Source organism: Protopterus annectens, chromosome 10.part0 (assembly GCF_019279795.1).
Source record: "Protopterus annectens isolate FY-2018-M chromosome 10.part0, PAN1.0, whole genome shotgun sequence".
NCBI lineage: Eukaryota > Metazoa > Chordata > Ceratodontiformes > Protopteridae > Protopterus > Protopterus annectens.
In genome coordinates, this window is record NC_056744.1 from 1781068194 (window position 1) to 1781087943 (window position 19750).

Here is a 19750-nt window from a genome sequence, read left to right on the forward strand (position 1 = left end):
TGGTCTACATTCTCTGAGATTAGGTCCATGTATCAATATTCTCTTGCCTTATAGTAATAGGACTTTGTACATCATTAGCTGGAGCTTGATTATATGTTCCCACTGGTTTAACAGTCAAATGTCTCTCTTGTTTCGAGACTCTGAACTACGTTCACTCTCATTTGCATTTACATTCTGTTCAGGTCTATTATTTCTCTGAGATCTAGGCCATGAAAAGACATTACCACCCTTAAAATTGGCTATGTCTCTATCCAAGTTCTTCCTTTTTTGTTGTGTTAATCTATGTTCATACACACTCACATTATCCATGGCAGTTCCCATGAATTTATCAACATGTATAGCTGGAAATTGTGTATATAGTGCTTACTGCTGTTGTTTTACGCTCTGTATAAGTTCTAGTTCATGAGGTTTAAAGAACTCATTCATGAGCTTTACATAGCTAAATCTTGTTTCCATATTAATCTTCTACCATTATCTTAGTAGCTCAGGGAATTGTGGAAAGAAAAGCTGTTTTTTTGATAATGGTCTGATGAAGCCACATTTGGTGGTGAAAGCCTTTACCTATCTGAAAATAAATGTGATTTTATCTTACTGAATGGTAATACAAGTCGTGCTTCAGTGTACCATTGCTATTTTTTGCTGTCTTGCATATATAATACAATGGAGACTGTTTGCCTACTGGGGAACATTCTTTCTTGAATCACAGAAATTGTTATTTACACTAAATTACTGGGAGTAATTATTGATGAACAGCTAACATTTGACATGCACATACAAAACAATGTCAAAAAACACATGAGAAGCTAGGCATTCTTTACTGGCACAAACGCTTTCTTAGTCTCTCTCCTAAACAAACCCTTGCTACCATGTATCAACTTTTCTCACTCTTTCGTGGCACTGCATTACTTACTAACCTACAATCCTCTATAAAAAGCAAGCTTGAAATGTGTTATAACAAAGTCACCAAGTTCACTACAAATGCCAAACATTCCACCCATCACTGTACTACTCTACACTCCCTTAAATGGCTTGAACTACTACATTATCTCTCCTACCTGCAACTCAGAGCTGCACACAAATTAATTGACAAGCCCTTGGCTTATCCTGCCCTCACCTCAATCTTCAGCTACTATCTTCCTAATATGTCTCTTAGATCTGAAAATCAACATCTTTTACAGGTACACAAACCCAATCTACCTGTTGGACAGCTTCTTTATGCTTTTTCTATAGCCAAAGCCTGGAATGTTTTACCACTATACATCAGATCAATACAAAACTTGACATCATTCAAAACCTCTTTACAAGATTGCATCTCTTCTAGCTGGATCTGCTCTGTATATTAGAGTGTGTGTTGTACCTTTAAAAATCGTTCCAGTCAGTGGGCATGTACATATAAGTACTGAACATGTGCAAGCAAGAGTGCCATTTTGAGTGAGCAACCAGAGTGAAAGCATGTATGTGTGTTTCAGTCAGTTAGTTTGTTTAAGTTTAATGTTCCAGTCCAACATCTAGATGTGTCTGTGTGTAATAAACTACTTAAATGAACACTCAAGCCTCATTGTCTTATTTCAATACACAAAATGAGAAACATGGTGTCAGAATGGGATCCGAAGTCAAAACCATGAGGCACAGTCAGTAATGGATGAATACACACGAGTGGATCATTCAAAGCTCAAATGACTCTTAAAAAGGTCAGAAATTAATTTCCAGGTACTAAAACTCATTTCAATTATTTTTTACTCAATGAATATAAAATGAAGCATTCAAAATGCTCAAAATAAATTTCAAATTAAATGAAATGTGCAAAACTATAACATATTGATGAAAATATTTGAAATACTTATGAAAACACTCAAAATAACTTCTGAATCACATGAAATGTATAAAAAAGGAAAAACAACCATATTTTTTCACAATGTGCTTCTTTTTCGAATTAACTAATTGAAGTATCCAAAGTGTACAAAGTGTTGGCAAGTGTCCGTATTATTACAGTACAGTTATTTCACAAAGTACAGTCATTTTGAAGGACTTATTGTTCATTTGAATATTATTACAAGTACCTGGTGTGTGTTTGAAACTGTTGGCATGGCAGAAGGATTTTGTAAACCTGGTACTCTTGCATTTGATAATAATATTGCAGAAAATTAGAGACTGTTTGAGCTAGAATATATTTTCATACAGGCTGCTTTTTCTGACAAAAATGCACATACAAAGGCATTTATGTTTCTTAATTTTGCTGCTCAGAAGCCATTGAGAGAGTTCATTTGTGTATGCACCTGCTGTGTTTGCAGTGGAGGGGGAAGACTGCCATATTGTGGTACAAGCTGAAACGAGGGAAGACACTGAGTGCTTAAAACGTAAATTTAGGGAAATGTGCAACCCCCAAATGAATATTACAATGGAAAGGGACATATTTTACACAAAATATCAAAAGCCTGGTGAAAACTTTTGCAGCATATATAACTGACTTGAGAAATAAGGAAAAAACATGCAGAAATGGTGATCTGAGAGATGAGTTGATAAAAAGACAGACACGTGTGTGGTGTTAATAATGATGCAGTGAGAAATATTTTGCTTGAGACAGTGACTTAACTTTGAGCAAAGCCATAGAGATTTGTCAGATATATAAGCTCACAGAAAAGCACAAGAATATGCTTACAAGTGAGAAAAGCATGCTTGCAGTGTCTTCCAGTACTAATGTTGGCAGTATGCAGCACAAGGTTAAAAGATACAGGCCTAAGGGCATGGGCACTAGAGCAAAACCCAGAGCAGCTACAGTAAGACACAGGGCACACTCAGCAAAGCAAAGGAGTGAATCAGCAAAACCCAAAACAAACCTCATAGTCAGCTGTCGTAATTGTGGAGGTAGCCATGAACCCAAACGAGTGAAGTGCTTAGCTTTTGGTCAGCAGTGCCACACACGTAATATGTGGAATCATTCAAAAGGCTCTGTAAACTAATGGGGCACATTCTTTTACTAAAAGAGAGTATTCAAAAAGGTGGGTTGATCAGTTAGAAAGCTCAACCCTACTTACCCTAATTTTGATGTTAATAGTGTGCCTGTGCATGATGAAAACGTCAGTGCAGTAGATTTGTGGGCAAAGAGTGAAGTGTTTTGTACTTTTCTGATTAATCGGAGACCAAAAGAGCTCAAAGCTGATACTGGTTCAAAGTGCAATGTTATGTCAGCAGAAATGTTTGTTAGAGTAAAAGCTGGAGAACAACTTAATTTGGCAAAGTATGTGAAACTTGTTGCTTATAGTGGTGAAGAGATTCAAACCGATGGCTCAGTAATGCTTTCACGTTACTCTGCTGGAAACAGCTATGACTTGCAGTTTTTTCGTAATCAAGAGACATGTGCAGTCATTATTAGGTCTCAAGGACAATCTGAAAATGGGACTGCTTTCATTTAATAAACAGGTCCACCATGGTAAGCATGAGCGATAACAGTGCAGGTTTCACACACAATATTTTTTCTGAGTATGCTGATATTTTCAAAGATTAACTAGATAAACCCCCAGTTGTGTACTCCATGAAGTCAGACCATGACCTAAGCCCAGTTGTCAGACCAGCATGGAAAGTTCCAGTAGCTATGCAGAGCTGAGTCAAAGTTGAGCTAGATAGAATGGTGAGTCTAGGAGTAATCTGTCCAGTAGAAGAACCAACTGAATGAGTCTCCTCCATGGTAGCAGCTCATAAGAAAAGCTCAGATGATATTAGAATATGTATTGATCCAAGAGATTTGAACAAAGCAGTAAAAAGACTTCATCATCCAATGTGTATAGTTGAAGAAGTTACTGCTCTTATGCCAACTGTCACTGTTTTTTTGTCTTAGATGCAAAAAGTTCATTTTGACAAATTTTGCTTGATCGAAAATTTCCCTTATTAACAACTTTCAGTACACAATTTGGAAGGTACAGATTTTTAAGAATGCCATTCGGAATAAATTCAGCTAGTGAAGTCTTTCAATGTGCAATGGAACAAATTTTTTCTGGTTATCCATGTGCTATAATAGTAGATTATATCCTTCTAAAAGGCAATGATGAAGTCAAACATGATAGAAACCTCAGGAAAGTTCTGGATGTGCTTGTGAAGTGTATCTTAAGCTGAATCCTCAGAAATGTAAATTCAGGCTAAAAGAAGTTACTTATCTGGGTCATTTGTTTACTAGTTCAGACTTATGACCAGATCCATCCAAGCAAACAGCAATTCTTGAGATGCCAGCTCCAGACATTGTCACAGACTTACAACATTTTCTTGGTATGGCCAACTATTTGGGCAAGTTCATTCCCGATTTAACTGAACTTTCAGCACCGCTAAGAGAGCTGACATGCAAAAATGTAACTTGGTCCTGGTTGGAACAAACCAAAGAGAATCTGATGTCCTGAAACAAAGAATTCCCACTCTACCCACTTTGAGATACTATGATGTTCACAAACCAGTAACTCTTTCCTGTGATGCTTCAAAGTTTGGCCTTGTTGCAGTCATTCTTCAAGAGGATAGCCAGTAGCCTATGCATTGAGAACTCTAACCCAAACTGAGATGCAGTGTGTGCAAATTGAAAAAGAGCTCTTGGCAATTGTGTTTGCATGTTTGAAGTTCCATGATTATATTTTGGCTGGCCTATTCAAGTAGAGACTGATCACCAACCCTTAGTCACTATTTCGAAAAAGCCAATGCACACAGCTCCTGTGAAATTGCAATGCCTGATGCTCAAATTGCAAAATTATAATTTCAAAATCATCTATGCAAAAGGCAAACTTTTTTAGCTTGCTGATACTTATCCAGATTGCCAGAAAACCTACTAAACAGCATGACAATGAGAAACCTGATTTTGAACTCATGGAAGTAAAACATTTTTCTTCCCCACATCCTAACGAGTTTAGAACTCACACAGCCTCAGATCCAATTCTTCAGAAGCTCAACCACTTTATCAGTCAAGGATGGCCATTAAAGCAATCTTGTTTACCGCTAGAAGTGCAGCAGCATTTTCCTTATAGGGACGAGATGTTGATGGAAGATGGTATCATCAGGAAAGGTCCAAGAGTGATTGCTCCAAAATTCTTGCAACAAGAGTTTATTAAAATCTTGCATCGTGGTCACCCCAGAACTGATTCTACCAAAAAAAGGGCATAAGGTCTAGTATTCTGACTTCTTTGTCAAAAGATATTGAGAAGAAACTTTCATCTTGTTCTGTTTGTAATAGTACTAAACCACATCAACAAAAGGAACCACTTCATCTAAGCCAGATTCCTGAGCTACCTTGGTCAACAGTAGCTACAGACATTTTCAAATGCAATGGTCATGATTACTTCTTGTTAGTAGACTCTTATGCAGATTAGTTTGAGATTGACCTACTTCCTAACCTAATGTCCAGTACTGCCATTATAAAGTTGAAGAGACATTTTTCTGTCCATGGTAGTGCACACAAAGTCATTTCTGACAATGGTGCACAGTTTACAAGTCAGCAGTTCAAACGATTTGCTGAAACTTGGGACTTTGTTCATATTATTAGTAGTCCTCAATATCCACAATCTAATAGCTTGGCTGAGTGTACAGTTCAAAGTGCAAAATAGTTATTGGAAAAATCCATCAAGACAATACTGATGTTTTTCTAAATTTGCTTAATCAAAGAAACATTATTCATGATAATTTACTTGGCTCATCTGCTCAGAGACTGATGTCAAGACAAACCAGAACCACACTACCAGTCAATAAGAATTTGTTGGTTCCATGTGCTAAAAACAACAAAGCATTAAAAGCTCAACTTCTAAAAAAGTTTGTCCCAAATGTCCACCTACAGCAAAACCAGCAAATCTCTGAATCCATTGAAAGAAGAAGAGATAGTGAGGGTGCAGACAGCAAAAAGCTTTGATCAGATTGGACTTGTGAAACATTTGTGTGAAGAACCAAGATCATACATCACTGAATCACAAGGGATGGAATTTGGGTGGAATCGAAAACATTTATTAGTAGTGTCCTAGCCAGTGTTACAGCATCTTGCCTGTAATGGAGACTCTAATTCTCTGAGTGATTTGTCCAGTGTTGCTGTTCCAGAGAATATTTCATCATCTGTTCCTGTTTCTGAAAGTATCCCTGAAAATCCAGAAGCAGAACATTCCCCACTGACTGTCCCTGTTGCTAAACCCAGTTATAATTATTATATTACGAGATCAGGTTGTATCTCAAGACCTAATCCTGAATACATGGAAACCTAGACATAATGTTCTTGTTTATATATAACTGTATAATTTGCATGCCTATTCAATTTTTCATTTTTTCATTGCATGACAGAATAGTCAAAAAGGGAGGATGTAGATCAGAATGTGTGTTGTACCTTCAAGAACCATTCCAATCAGTGGGTACATGCATATAACTACTGAGCACGTGCAAGCAGGGTGCCATTTTGAGTGAGCAGCCAGAGTGAAAGCATGTGCGTGTGTAGCAGTCAGTCAGTTTAAGTTTATGTTCCAGTCATCCATCCCGATGTGTTTGTGTGTAATAAACTACTTAAATGAACGCCCAGCCTCATCGTCTTATTGAATACACAAGACGAGTGACAGTTCTTGCACCAATCCATTTTTTAAAACTTGACTTACCCTACTCTCTGTATGTCTACTTTGTCCTTTTACTATTTCTTCTTCATACTTATTGCTTAATGACTTCGAACTGGACAATGCTGTATGCAGACTACTTTGTGTATTGCCAAAGCATTAGATGTGTTAGCCTTTACAAGTGATGTGATTTATTACGCATTGCTAGCCTTTACGTTTGATTTATCTCCAGTGCATTATAAGTTTATTTTACTGTACTACTGCCTCATGCTATCTTTTCACTGTAACTTATTGTTATTTTCTCATCCACATACATGTTTAAGGACCTTTGCAACTGTTAAATCTTGTCACGTATTTATGTTATGTACTGATTGTGGAGCTTTTCTCCCCAGGCCTCCACTGAAAATGGGCTGCTACTGGGCAGTGGACTCTTCCGGTATGTATGTGGCACTACCCTTAAGGAATGTTATTACTGAAATAAGTCTGCCATCATAGACACTCATAAGCCAATAATCAAAAACCGAAGACAAAAATCCAAAGCACAAACACCAGAGCAGTCCCAAAGAAGAAACAAAGGCAGTTGTAGGAGCAAATGAATTTAATGCAAAACAGGATTTGGTTAGGAAAGCACTTAATCCTGTTTTGCATTAAATTCTTTTGCTCCAACAATTACCTTTGTTTCTTCTTTGGGGCTGCTCTGTTGATCATAGACACTTAGTTTGCAGTTACTGTAGCATGCAGGTTAACGGCTAAAGGTTTCAACAAATGTTATATTAATACTAAGCATGTTTACATACAGACCAGTTAAGCAAGCATTCATTAATCGTGGGAAGACTGAAGTAAATCATGGCTTACAAAACATTGTTAAATACGAAAGGCAGTTTTGTGCAAAAGATTAAGGCTTTGAGCTATTAATAAATTGCTCCTTGTGGGCATCAGTTGTTTATTTCAGCTTCCATTTGCCTCACTGTGTAGCTCTCAGAAAGTCTTTTAACCAGTAAGTGCCTCTTGGCTGAGTCTGAAAACAAACAATGTGGCTCAGTTCTGTCTCCTGATTAACAAATAAATAAACTATTATACTCAGTTGCTGTAATTCTGCATTTTGTGAAGGACAGGAATTATTGTATATACTGACATTTATAGTGCACTGATACTAAATGCAGATAAGGAATACAGATCACCTGAACTGGTTTACAAAATATTCTAGCAATCATAGTAATCAAAAATCATTTATAATAATTAAAAAAAAGGTCTTTGGTCTAGCCCACTGACCAAGTTACAAAATAATAAATACATAACCAAATTAGGTGATCTGTGTCATTACTATAGACTGAGTAATTGAATCAAGCTGGAAGCAGAGCTCAATTTGTTGGAGCCTAGCTCTTAGCTTCCATTTATTTACTATAATTGCATAAGGAAACAAAATAGTACCTTCAATTGCAAATATCTTCTGTTCCAATGTGCTCCGCAGTTTTGTGAGTGCGTCAAAGTTTTCAACTTTAAACAGAAACTCCTTTTCAGGCTTTGAGGCTATGGTAACTAATTCCCGATAAGCTGAATTAACATTAAAAGCATTTCCAACCTTACAAGATAAAAAAAGTACATGCATTTAGTGACTTTCCTGCTTTTCATGCATTCAAATTAAGATAAATCCACTGTTCACTCCATTTGTTATTACTGTTATTCTTGATATTTAATTACACTTGTTTCTTTTATTATTTCTTACTGCACTACTTTCTGCATTATCACTGGTGCTGGTCTAAAATGGCATGCCCACTAATCAGAAGACCAAATAACACAAAAAATAATTATTAGACACAATATACTTTCATATAAAGGATGAGGAAGAGGGTAGTGTAGAACACAACCACACACAGTAACAAACAAGCATCTCTTATTTCCACAGAATCTGTGAAAATGTGGAATTGAGAATGTGTAGTTCTGAGGAAAATGGTGTGTAAAGGATCCTATAATAGTTATGTATTTCTGACCATATCACTGACGTTAACAAAATCCTAAATAGCTAGAAGAGGGGCAAAGGCCCAGGCTGCGAAGTAATGACTGCAGCTGACAAACTCTAAAAGTGAGTTAGAAAGTTGTTTAATGATTATTAAGATGACAAAATCAACAATAAAAGGAAACTAGTATTGCTGGGACTGAATTTATGTCCAAGTCTTTCTGAGTACCTTCATGTGGTGGGCTCTGTTTTCACAAACTTTCACCAAGACAACACTGATAGATAGACTGAATTTTAAATAGCATATATGAAAGAGGGGCAGGGTAAAATAAAAAAGACAGCTGGAATCACAGGTCCCAGGATAAAAAAGTACCTTATCCTGTTGTAAACACCTGTGCAAGGACTGGAATAAATGGCATTGTAGAATTCTCAAGACACAGAAATATTCCTACAACAAGGTTAAGCCAGACTCAGGGGAAGATGGCCCCCTGTTGTAAAAAGAAGTGGCAGTCCACAAAAACACAAAAACTGACAGGGAAAAAAACAGGGCTATAAAGATGAAAGAATAGACTATTGAGGGTAAGGACGAAATTATGTATTGTCACTATTATGTAAGAAACCCAGACTTTGCAGACAAGATATTCAGAAAGATTAAGAGAGAAATTAGAGGAAAGAAAAATACTTGCACAAAAAAACTGTTAAAAGCTTCAAAAGCAAAATTGTGTTCATAGGTTCATAGGCAGGTACTAGGCTATTGGCCCAAGGGCCTACGTAAGTGTAGCCAACAAGGTTCCCTGACTTACGCCACCCAAGAAAGTTATTTTCCTGTGCCACTGTCGAGCAGAGACACAGAAGTGATCCCTGGGGTGTATTTCCTATTTCTCGTCCACTCATCAAGATTTTTCTTGAAGAGTGCTAATGAAGAACTTTGCTTGACATAGATGGGTAGCCTGTTCCAGAGTATGGGAAGTCTCTGGGACAGGAATCTATCCCTCCAGCATGTCCTGTTTATTGTGGTGACATGGTTTAGGTCCCTAGATCATGTAGCTCGGAGGGATTGGGATTTCTTTAGGTGTAGCATGTCCACCAGCTCTGGGCTTGACATAGCTTTATATGTTAGGCAGAGGTCACCTTGGAGTAGGCGATATGCTATGGAGTAAAGCTGGAGTTTTTTGAGGCGGTCAGTGTAGGGCATTTGTTTGAGGCCAGTAATCCTCTTTGTGAGGTACTTCTGTGGTCTTTCCAGCTGCTGCAGATGTCTTGTGAGGTACATTCCAAAAGGGGCGTTGTACTCTATAATGGGTCCAATGAGTGTCGAGTAGAGAGGAACAATGACCTCTTTTTTTCTGGATGAGAACCCTTTTATGATGAGGTGTGCCACGTCGAAGGACTTCCTGACTACTGTGGTGATGTGACTATCAACAGATTGACTACTGTCCACTTGGGTCCCAAGGTCTCTTATCACACATTTGGTATTACATAGATTGCTGCCTATGTGGTAGTTCATGGGTACAGAGTTTTTACCAAAGGGGATGACACTGCACTTTTTGGCATTGAGCTTGAGGCCATGGCTCTGACACCAGGCATCTGTCTCAGCGAGGCCTTTCTGTAGGATGTCCACATCATTTGCGGACTTGACTATGGCTCCTAGTTTGCAGTCATCTGCGAATTTCATTAGCCAGAGGCCTTCTATGTTAGCCTGTACTTCAGAAAAGTAGATACCAAACATGAGAGGTCCCAGGACGGAACCCTGTGGTACTCCACTTGTCACTGCTTTGAAGTCAGATTTCGAGTCTGCAACTTTTACAGTGTGGGTTCTGTCAGTGAGCCAGTTGGCAACCCATCTTGTGATGTAGGGATTTATACCTAGTTTAGTGAGTTTAGCTATAATTCTAGAATGGGGGATGGTGTCGAAAGCCTTGGCGAGGTCAATATAGGCTGTGTGAACCACCTTACCCTCATCTACGGCTTTGGTGACTGCCTCAAAGAAGTGGATCAGGTTCAGAAGGCATGATCTGCCTTTCACAAACCCAAACTGGGTGGGATTGAGAGTTTGGAGGTTACCAGTGTCTTTGTTAATGAGTTCCATGATGATACGTTCCATGGCCATGCAGACCAGGCTCATCAGGCTAATAGGTCGATAGTTCCCGGGATCAGTGGTGGCTCCCCCCTTGTGGAGTGGGATAATTGTTGCTGTGCACCACTCAGTGGGCACAAAGCCTGATGTGAGGTTATTATTGAACATGGTGCTTCAGTGGGGAGCCAGTTCGTTCTGAAGTTTGTGTAAAACGCAGCCTGGGATGTTGTCCGGTCCCATAGATGCTGTGTTTTTGGCTTTAGAAAGTGCAGCTTTTACTTGCTTAGTTGTGATTACAGGGACTCTGCATTCTTCCTGTATAGATATGGGCCCTTTAGGGGAGGGGGGGGGGTAAAGTTTGCACTGAACCTATCTGCCAGGATGTTGGCAATATCAGTTGGTTCTGTAATTTTCGTGCCGTTGTGCTGTAACTCAGAGCAGATCTGGGTGTTGTCATCGAGATTCTTAACATGAATTAGTGGCAGTTTTGTTTTCATAGCTAGCTTTGGAGGATCTTATAAGGGATCTCATTTCTCAGTTCATTAGTATTACAGATCCATGTAAAACGTTATATAGACAAAGAAATTTGGACTGCCTGGAAAAAGAAGAGAAAGAGGAAGTGTGAATATATAAAGAACAAAATCCAGAGATTTTTGAAAGATATAAAAAAAAAACATGGACGTGAGAAAGAAAATGAGATCTGATCTCATTTTCGGCAAAAGCCGACACACTCTGCCCAGGCTTATAAATGCCCTTGGGCAGATAGCCTAGTACCTACCTATGAACCTATGATATGGTGTAATACTTATGCAAAGGAGAAACCAAAACTAATCAATGCAAAAATTCAGCACCAAAGATATTTGTAGAGAAATAGAGGGAAAGGCATCTGGATATGCAAAATTTCACAATACAAAAAATTAGAAAAGAAGGGGGGAAGTAGAAAAAAAAGATTAATAATAAAGAAATTAAAGAAATAGAACTGACGTTAAAAAATCACCTGTGAAATGAAGGATTTAGGGTAGAAAATCCAGCACAAGTAATGTCATTGCATGATGGAACAATGAGTCCTAAAACTAAGGAGAGGGAGGTGGAGCAGGAGGCATCTGAAAACGTGCCACATGGTGATGCTCTGGACTCTTCTGTAGGAACTGGTACAAACACTGAAGCTGCACAACAAGGTGAAGGAGCAGGAAACAGTGGCAGCTCTGATACAGGCAATGTTCTGGAGTGATGGCCAATGTGTTTAGAGGTCCATAGGTTAATACAAGGTGTTCCCAGATGAAGACGCAACAGCTGATGCAGGATGCATCTGAAGATGATATGTCATAGAAAGATGTTCTGTGATATGATGCAGAATGCCAACATGAAATTGAGAACAAAGAATATGTTCTCAGTTTGGAAGAAAATGATCTAAGTGAAGAGTTACTTGACTCTATAGGGGTGGAAAGACAAAGACTGATGAAAGAAGTAGATCACAGAAAGTAATCAAGACCCAAAATTGTAAAAGTTTGATTCAAGATCCAAAATTTAAGAAATTTGATAATGCAGATGGATACAATAATTAGGACTATTAAGAGAAGTCAATGCAATATCACAAAAATAAATAGGATCTATCACTATTCAGCTAAATTAATAACAAATTAAGTATTACCACAAAAATATAGAGTAATATGGGAAACGAAAGGAAGAAATACAATACCATCATGGAGGCATCAAATAGAGAAAATTATAAAACAGTTAAGAGAAGAAGCTATCACTGTTAGAAGATGATAAAACAGGGAACAGATCAAAACAACTAATTAGTTAGATGTGATAAAAGCAATGCACAGTATCAGAACAGACTAGGATCTATCATACATAATTGCAAATAACAAAAGATTATAGCACAGGCAGAAAAAAACTGAGAAGATATGAGGATAAATCTAAAGGAAAAGAACAAAATAAAAATCTCATTGACTACCCAAAAAGATTTTATAGAGAACTGAGAAATAAAACAAAAGGGATAGAAATACCATAAAAAAAGGAAGAAATAGACATATTTTGGAGAAATAGTTCTGAAGACCCTATGGAACATAACAAAAATGCTGAATGGAAAAAAATGAAAAAAGAAAACCAGTAAGAACTTCAAATGTAGAAGATGTGAAATGGGATGATATAATGGCCAGAAAAACTGAAATAAAAGGGAAATCTCAGGCCTAGATGCAGTACCCAACCTCTGGTTAAAAGCTATTAACATTTTTACACAAAGATTTAGCCCTTGGTAAGAATAGCTTAAATGTACATCCTGAGCAGGGTTGCCAGATTTCCAGCCCCCCAGGTAGGGACAAAAAAAAAAAGAAGGTCTCTCACAGCAAGTGAAGACCAAAAAAAAAAGGTCTTTAATGCGGAACACAGTTCCACATTAAAGAACAGTAGCTCAGTAGCTCTGCACTAAATACGGAGCTTCTCGTGTTTAATGCATTGCAGTTCCGCATTCAACACAAGTAGCTCCGTGTTTAGCGAGTCTAGTACAATCTTTAACATGGCAAGTTTGTACTTAACTCAGCTAGTAATGCAGTTGATTGTAGGTATATAGCAGAAAACCAAACAGCTCAGATTTTGAGCAGTAATAAATTCAAAGATATGTGACTAACACTTATAAATACAGAGAACCCTCTAGGCTAAGAGTTTAACACTGAATATCAATGACGTGAAACACAATAACCCCCACTTACTGCAGAGAGAGAGAGAGAGAGAGAGAGAGAGAGAGAGACAGCATTCTATAAAACAAATAAATAGAAAAATAAATAACTACAGCGAGACACAGACCACAATATTCAATGAAACAATTAAATACACAGAAAAATAAAATACAGTACAATCTTTAACACTGCAAGTTTGTACTTAACTCAGCTAGTAATGCAGTTGATTGCCACACAGCTCAGATACTGAGCAGTAATAAATTCAAAGATATGTGACTAACACTTATAAATACAGAGAAACCCTCAAGGCTAAGAGTTTAACACTGAATATAAATGATGTGGAACACAGTAACCCCCACTTACTGCAGAGAGGAGAGAGAGCGAGAGAGAGAGAGAGAGACCACAGTATTCTATGAAACAAATAAACAGAAAAATAAATAACTGCAGAGAGACACAGACCACAGTATTCAATGGAACAATTAAATAGACAGAAAAATAAAATGTAGTACAATCTTTAACACTGCATTCTAAAAATCTATAGACCGATAACTTGCCTTTCAAGGATGTACAAACTATATGCTGAAATTAAGGCAGATAGAGTTTATAGTCATTTAGAAAAAAACAATTATGGCAATAAAAGAAGGTAAAAATGGAAGCCATATGGAACAAAATATCATATGTTGCTAAATACAGCTACAATACAGAACTGTTTAAGGGGAAGAATGAAGTATGGCATGTATAGCAAGCATTTGACAGCATCCCATTTTCATGGACAAAGGCATGCTTACAGATGTATAAGATACACCCTATATTGATAATTTATTTTACAATGACCACGAAGCAGTGGCAAACCACTTTGCAGCTAAGCCATGACAAAGGGCAAATTATTATCCCAGGGATAAAAAAAAGACAAAAACAAAGGGAGATATTTCAGGGTAACTCTTTGTCACCGCTGTTTTGTTTTGCCCTTAATCCATTAGGATGTTAAGTTAACATATTAATGTAGCCAACAAAGAAAAACAACCAGCATAAACAAACGGAGTAGGCAGACCAAAAACTCCAACGCAAGTAAAGGTGAACGTATTTTTAATAAAAACGTTTTCGCTCCTAGCCAAAACCAAGAGCTTCTTCAGACAATACAAAAAAAGCGCCAAATGACTTTTATATAACATATACATGATGTCATTTCCTGTACAATTCCAAGTTAAACATGTTTTTTAAAAAAGCAATTTTAAAAATATATAATAAAAATATATGTATGTATTTATATTAAAAAGGGGTATTTTATTACCATATAATTTAAACATATGGTGGTACCCCTAATGAAATCCTTTATATATTTAATATTAGTGGAAACCATAATTTTTATGATACCTCCACATGGTACCTGTACTTAAATTGTGAGACATGGCAGTCCCAAATACTCAAATGCTTAAGAAATTAAAGCAGGATGGTTCCTTTATGAACTGTTTAAACATTATCTTTGTGGGAAAAACAATACCCGACCAAACTAATAGACTAAGTGTACACATAAGGCACTTAAAAGGAAATACCACCTAAACAAAATATCCCAAAAAGGATTTATCACAAAGTTGTTTTACATATATACAAGATTTCCTATAATTTTTAGAATATCTTTAATCAAAAAGGTGGTATCAATTCCTAAGGTAACTTTTATATTTTAAAATGATAGATATATTACACAAGTCATTTTGACCAGGTGGAGAAAAGGCATTCAATAATAACTGCCATTCTAATTCTTTTAATTCAAGGAGTAGTGGTTGGGGACCCCCCCTAACCCCTACTTTCACACCGTCAATCCCCATGAAGGAAAAACTATGTCCTATATTGTCTAGTACATGTTTAGAAAGGGCGTTGTCCGTTTTTTTATTTTTTATTGCATAATTGTGTTGGTAAACACGGTCCCGCAATCTGCGGTCCGTTTTTCCAACATAAAATGCCGGACAACAGTTACAAAACGCAATATAAATAATGGACTTAGACTCACAATAGAACTTCTGTCTGATGTAGAATTTTTCACCCCTAATCATGAATGAATTTCCTGTTCTTAAAAGCCTACACCAGTTGCAGAATCCACAAAGGAATGTGCCAGTCTGTCTAGACACCTCAAGAGATGTATTTTCATTTTGTAAGAGTTCCTTCAGGTTCTTACCTCTTTTAAATGTGAACCCAGGGAAATCACCTAAGATATCAAAAAGGTGACTGTTATTTGCAATGAACTCCCAGTTTTTCTTAACTATACTGCACATACTGTGAATGTGTTTATTGTAGGTTAAAATAAACCTGTTTTTGAAATCCACAACTGGGGGGCTAGAACTATGGTCTGTGTTAATCTGTTCAATCAAGGAGGGGTTTTCTACATCCTCACCTGAGTCTGACACCAGTTCCATAGAGTTTTGGTGATTTCTCTGCACAGTACCCTGTAGGAGTGGTTGGTAAAACCCTGTGTTTCTTTTAAAAGAGACCTCATCAATAAGGTTATCCAAGAAATCAATGGGGTAACCCCGGTTTTGAAACATGTTCCTAAGGGTACTACACTCCTCTTCAAAGTCAACGAGGGTGCTACACATACGTGTTGCTCTCACTAGTTGACCTTTGAAGATGGACTTCTTCTGGTTCAAAGGATGGTTACTAGAGAAATGAAGGAAGGCATTACAATAAGTATTCTTCCTAAAGATCTTAGAACAAAAGCAGTTGTTATGAATATCTTTAACAAGTTTCACATCTAGATACTCAACTTCACTCGTTGAAAAATTATGAGTGAATGTTAGGAAAGAACATGATTCATTCATGTAATTCACTAAATTGGTTGCCATGTCAGAGTTCCCATCAAGAAGGACAAATGCATCATCTAGAAACCTAGTGTAAAATTTTGAGGCCTCCTTAAAGGGAAGATGTTCAAAAAGAAATTTCTTTTCCCAATAGGCCACCACTAGGTTCGCCACACTGCCTCCACATGGTGATCCCATAGCTATACCCCTTTTCTGGATGTAATGCTCATTGTTGAAAATGAAGAAGTTTGATGACAAAATAATGTCAAGTAAGGTGGTGACCACATAAATCTCGTCCTTTGGGGCCTTCATATCAATCAGCATTAATTCCACCCATTCTACAGCTTCGAGATGTGGAATAGAGGTGTACAAATCAACCACATCGATGGTCAAGAAGCTGTAGGAAGGACTAAACGGAATGGTGTTGATAGCTTTTAAGAAGGACCACGAATCTTTACATATTTGAGGGAGGGTCTTAAGATATTTACATAAAATGTGGTCAACCACCTTGGCACTGGGATGGGTGATACAACATCTCCCATCCACTAGTGCACGCATAGGGGGATCCTCTAAGTTTTTATGTATCTTAGGGATACCAAACATGATGGGAACTCTGGGGAAGGATATATTGATGTAATCAAACGTGTCAATATCTATCTTCCCTTCAATGAATAGATCTCTCAAGTAACCTTTTATTCTATTATATTGACCTGTAGTCTCATTCACAGAAGACTTCTCATAAGCTGGGGAGTCCAAAATTTTTTGCATTTTTGATACATAGTCAGCCTTTTCTAGAATAACCAAACCCCCACCCTTATCTGGCTTGATAACTCTAATTGGTGAATTACACAAATTTTTCAAACAACTTCTTTGTTCAGAGGTGATATTGCTGTTAGCATCAAACCATCCTATTTTTTTAAACAAATGTCTAAGATCCAATTCACAGGCATACTCAAATGACTGTAAAGTAGGGTGAAGGGGGGGGTTAAACACACTTAACAGCTTGAAGGGTGGTTTTTCTTTACATATTCCACCATTAAACAGTACCTTAAGGTTCATACCACGTACAAAGCATTTGAGGTCAATCAATAATTTAGGCAAACTGATTTTTTGGTCAGGAACAAAAGTTAACCCAAGGGCCAAAAGTTCAATCAGGTCTTGTTCTATTTTGATGTCAGAAAAATTATAAACAAAAAAGTCTCCTTTGATGTTTGACAAAATGATAGGCTTCTGCGTTTCATGTAGAGTTTCAGGGATAGGAAAGGCCACGTTTAAACTTTCTTCAAGTTCTTCTGTTGATGAAAGTTCTTCCGCCCTAAAAAAGGTTTTTGATTCCCTTTGTAATTGGGCCGGAACCCTTGGTTGGTATAGGAAGCTTTTATCCTATTACTTCTTCTCGGTTGTTGTGAAGAAGGCCCTTCATCCCCATCATCAAGTTCCTGATGAGATTCATCGATAGTATTCAAAGGAAAATCAGCATTTCTATCCCTGGTGTCATCATTTTTGTTTTCATTTTCCTTTTGATTTTTAGGCCCCTTAAGATATTTGACCAAATTAGGGTAAGCTAGCTCGTTAGAATAAGCTAGCCGATCTCTTGCTAGTTTTTTGCCCTTATTAGTTTTTAATTTGATTAAAAGACCATCAATACTTTCAAAGATGCGGGAATAATCGTATTTGTACCGCAAAAAGTTAATGTCTGCCTTGATCAATTCATTCAGATTATTAGTTTCACTTAGTAATGATTCAATTTGTTTCTCGTAATGGTTTGCCATAAGTTCAAGTAGTTCCAACCCTTGTTTATTAAAAAGGTTGGATAAATCAACAACAAACCCAGAATCAACAAATAAGTTGGTAGGGGTAAAGGAATTCCTTAGCCCCTTTGGTACAAGTTTTTCCTTTAAGCACTGTCTAAAATAAGAAACTTCCAGCTGGAGTTTCTTAATCTTAAGCATTTTAGTATCAAGAAGTTTTAAATTAATGGCAATACAGCTTTCTAGATTACCTCCAATATCCGAACCAGTAGTCGGCGAAATAGTAGTGGTTGGTGAGCCGAACAAAAAGCTTTCAGTGTTCCTCACCCATTGCCCAAAAATGGGTTCGCCAATAAACTCCGGACGGCTATTCGGAACTGAAGAATTACTGTTCCCACCTTTCGGTGCATGATTGCCAGATTCAACGGCATCAAATCGGGTGTTAACCTGTTCTTGCCTCTGTGGATTAGATGCCCTTAGTTCCACAGGTGCGCCATCGATGTTAAGGTCCTCAGAGGCAGTAGGTGGACGTGGAACCTGTCCCGGCTGAATGGAAGAGGTAGAGCAACCTTCCGGTCTCCCGTAGTTACTACTCGCCTGTTCCTGTCTTTGTAAAGAAGAAAGCCTCTGTTCCATAGACGGGCCAGCACCGTTAACACCCTCCATAGTGTTGAATAAACAAGGAATTTGTCCAGGTTGAATTGAAGAGACCGGAAAGCTTTCCGGTCTCACATAATTACCATTCATCTGAGCAGCATTGGTACTCGGTAACATAGGCGCTCAGCTGGTTTCCAAACAATCCAGCCGTGAGTTTAGGAAATCCAAACGCTGAGTTAAATTTGACAGCAAAGTTGCAAAGTTGTTAGAGTCACAAAGCAGAGGAACGCCAATTTGCGGGCTATTCCTAGACTCGAACAGCACAGGAGTTTTAGGGCTGGCCATACTGCGACAGAACAAACTAATGTAGCCAACAAAGAAAAACAACCAGCATAAACAAACGGAGTAGGCAGACCAAAAACTCCAACGCAAGTAAAGGTGATTTTAATAAAAGCGTTTTGCTCTAGCCAAAACCAAGAGCTTCTTCAGACAATACAAAAGCGCCAAATGACTTTTATATAACATATACATGATGTCATTTCCTGTACAATTCCAAGTTAAACATGTTTTTTAAAAAAGCAATTTTAAAAATATATAATAAAAATATATGTATGTATTTATATTAAAAAGGGGTATTTTATTACCATATAATTTAAACATATGGTGGTACCCCTAATGAAATCCTTTATATATTTAATATTAGTGGAAACCATAATTTTTATGATACCTCCACATGGTACCTGTACTTAAATTGTGAGACATGGCAGTCCCAAATACTCAAATGCTCAAATGCTACACTTAGTCTATTAGTTTGGTCGGGTATTGTTTTTCCCACAAAGATAATGTTTAAACAGTTCATAAAGGAACCATCCTGCTTTAATTTCTTAAGCATTTGAGTATTTGGGACTGCCATGTCTCACAATTTAAGTACAGGTACCATGTGGAGGTATCATAAAAATTATGGTTTCCACTAATATTAAATATATAAAGGATTTCATTAGGGGTACCACCATATGTTTAAATTATATGGTAATAAAATACCCCTTTTTAATATAAATACATACATATATTTTTATTATATATTTTTAAAATTGCTTTTTTAAAAAACATGTTTAACTTGGAATTGTACAGGAAATGACATCATGTATATGTTATATAAAAGTCATTTGGCGCTTTTTTTGTATTGTCTGAAGAAGCTCTTGGTTTTGGCTAGGAGCGAAAACGTTTTTATTAAAAATACGTTCACCTTTACTTGCGTTGGAGTTTTTGGTCTGCCTACTCCGTTTGTTTATGCAAGTTAACATATTAGGTCATGGTTATAATTTGGCTCTCAGGAAACAA

At 37.3% G+C, this 19750-nt stretch overlaps 1 protein-coding gene across 1 annotated transcript in view; it reads right to left on the minus strand.

Moving 5' to 3' along the window:
• Positions 1-19750, minus strand: part of LOC122814494 (integrin alpha-M-like) — a 646884-nt gene that overhangs the window by 236995 nt on the left and 390139 nt on the right. Inside the window, exon 7 of the mRNA XM_044087069.1 lies at positions 7986-8136. Within this exon, the coding sequence (XP_043943004.1) occupies positions 7986-8136 (151 nt within the window). The remainder of the gene's footprint in view (positions 1-7985; positions 8137-19750) is intronic.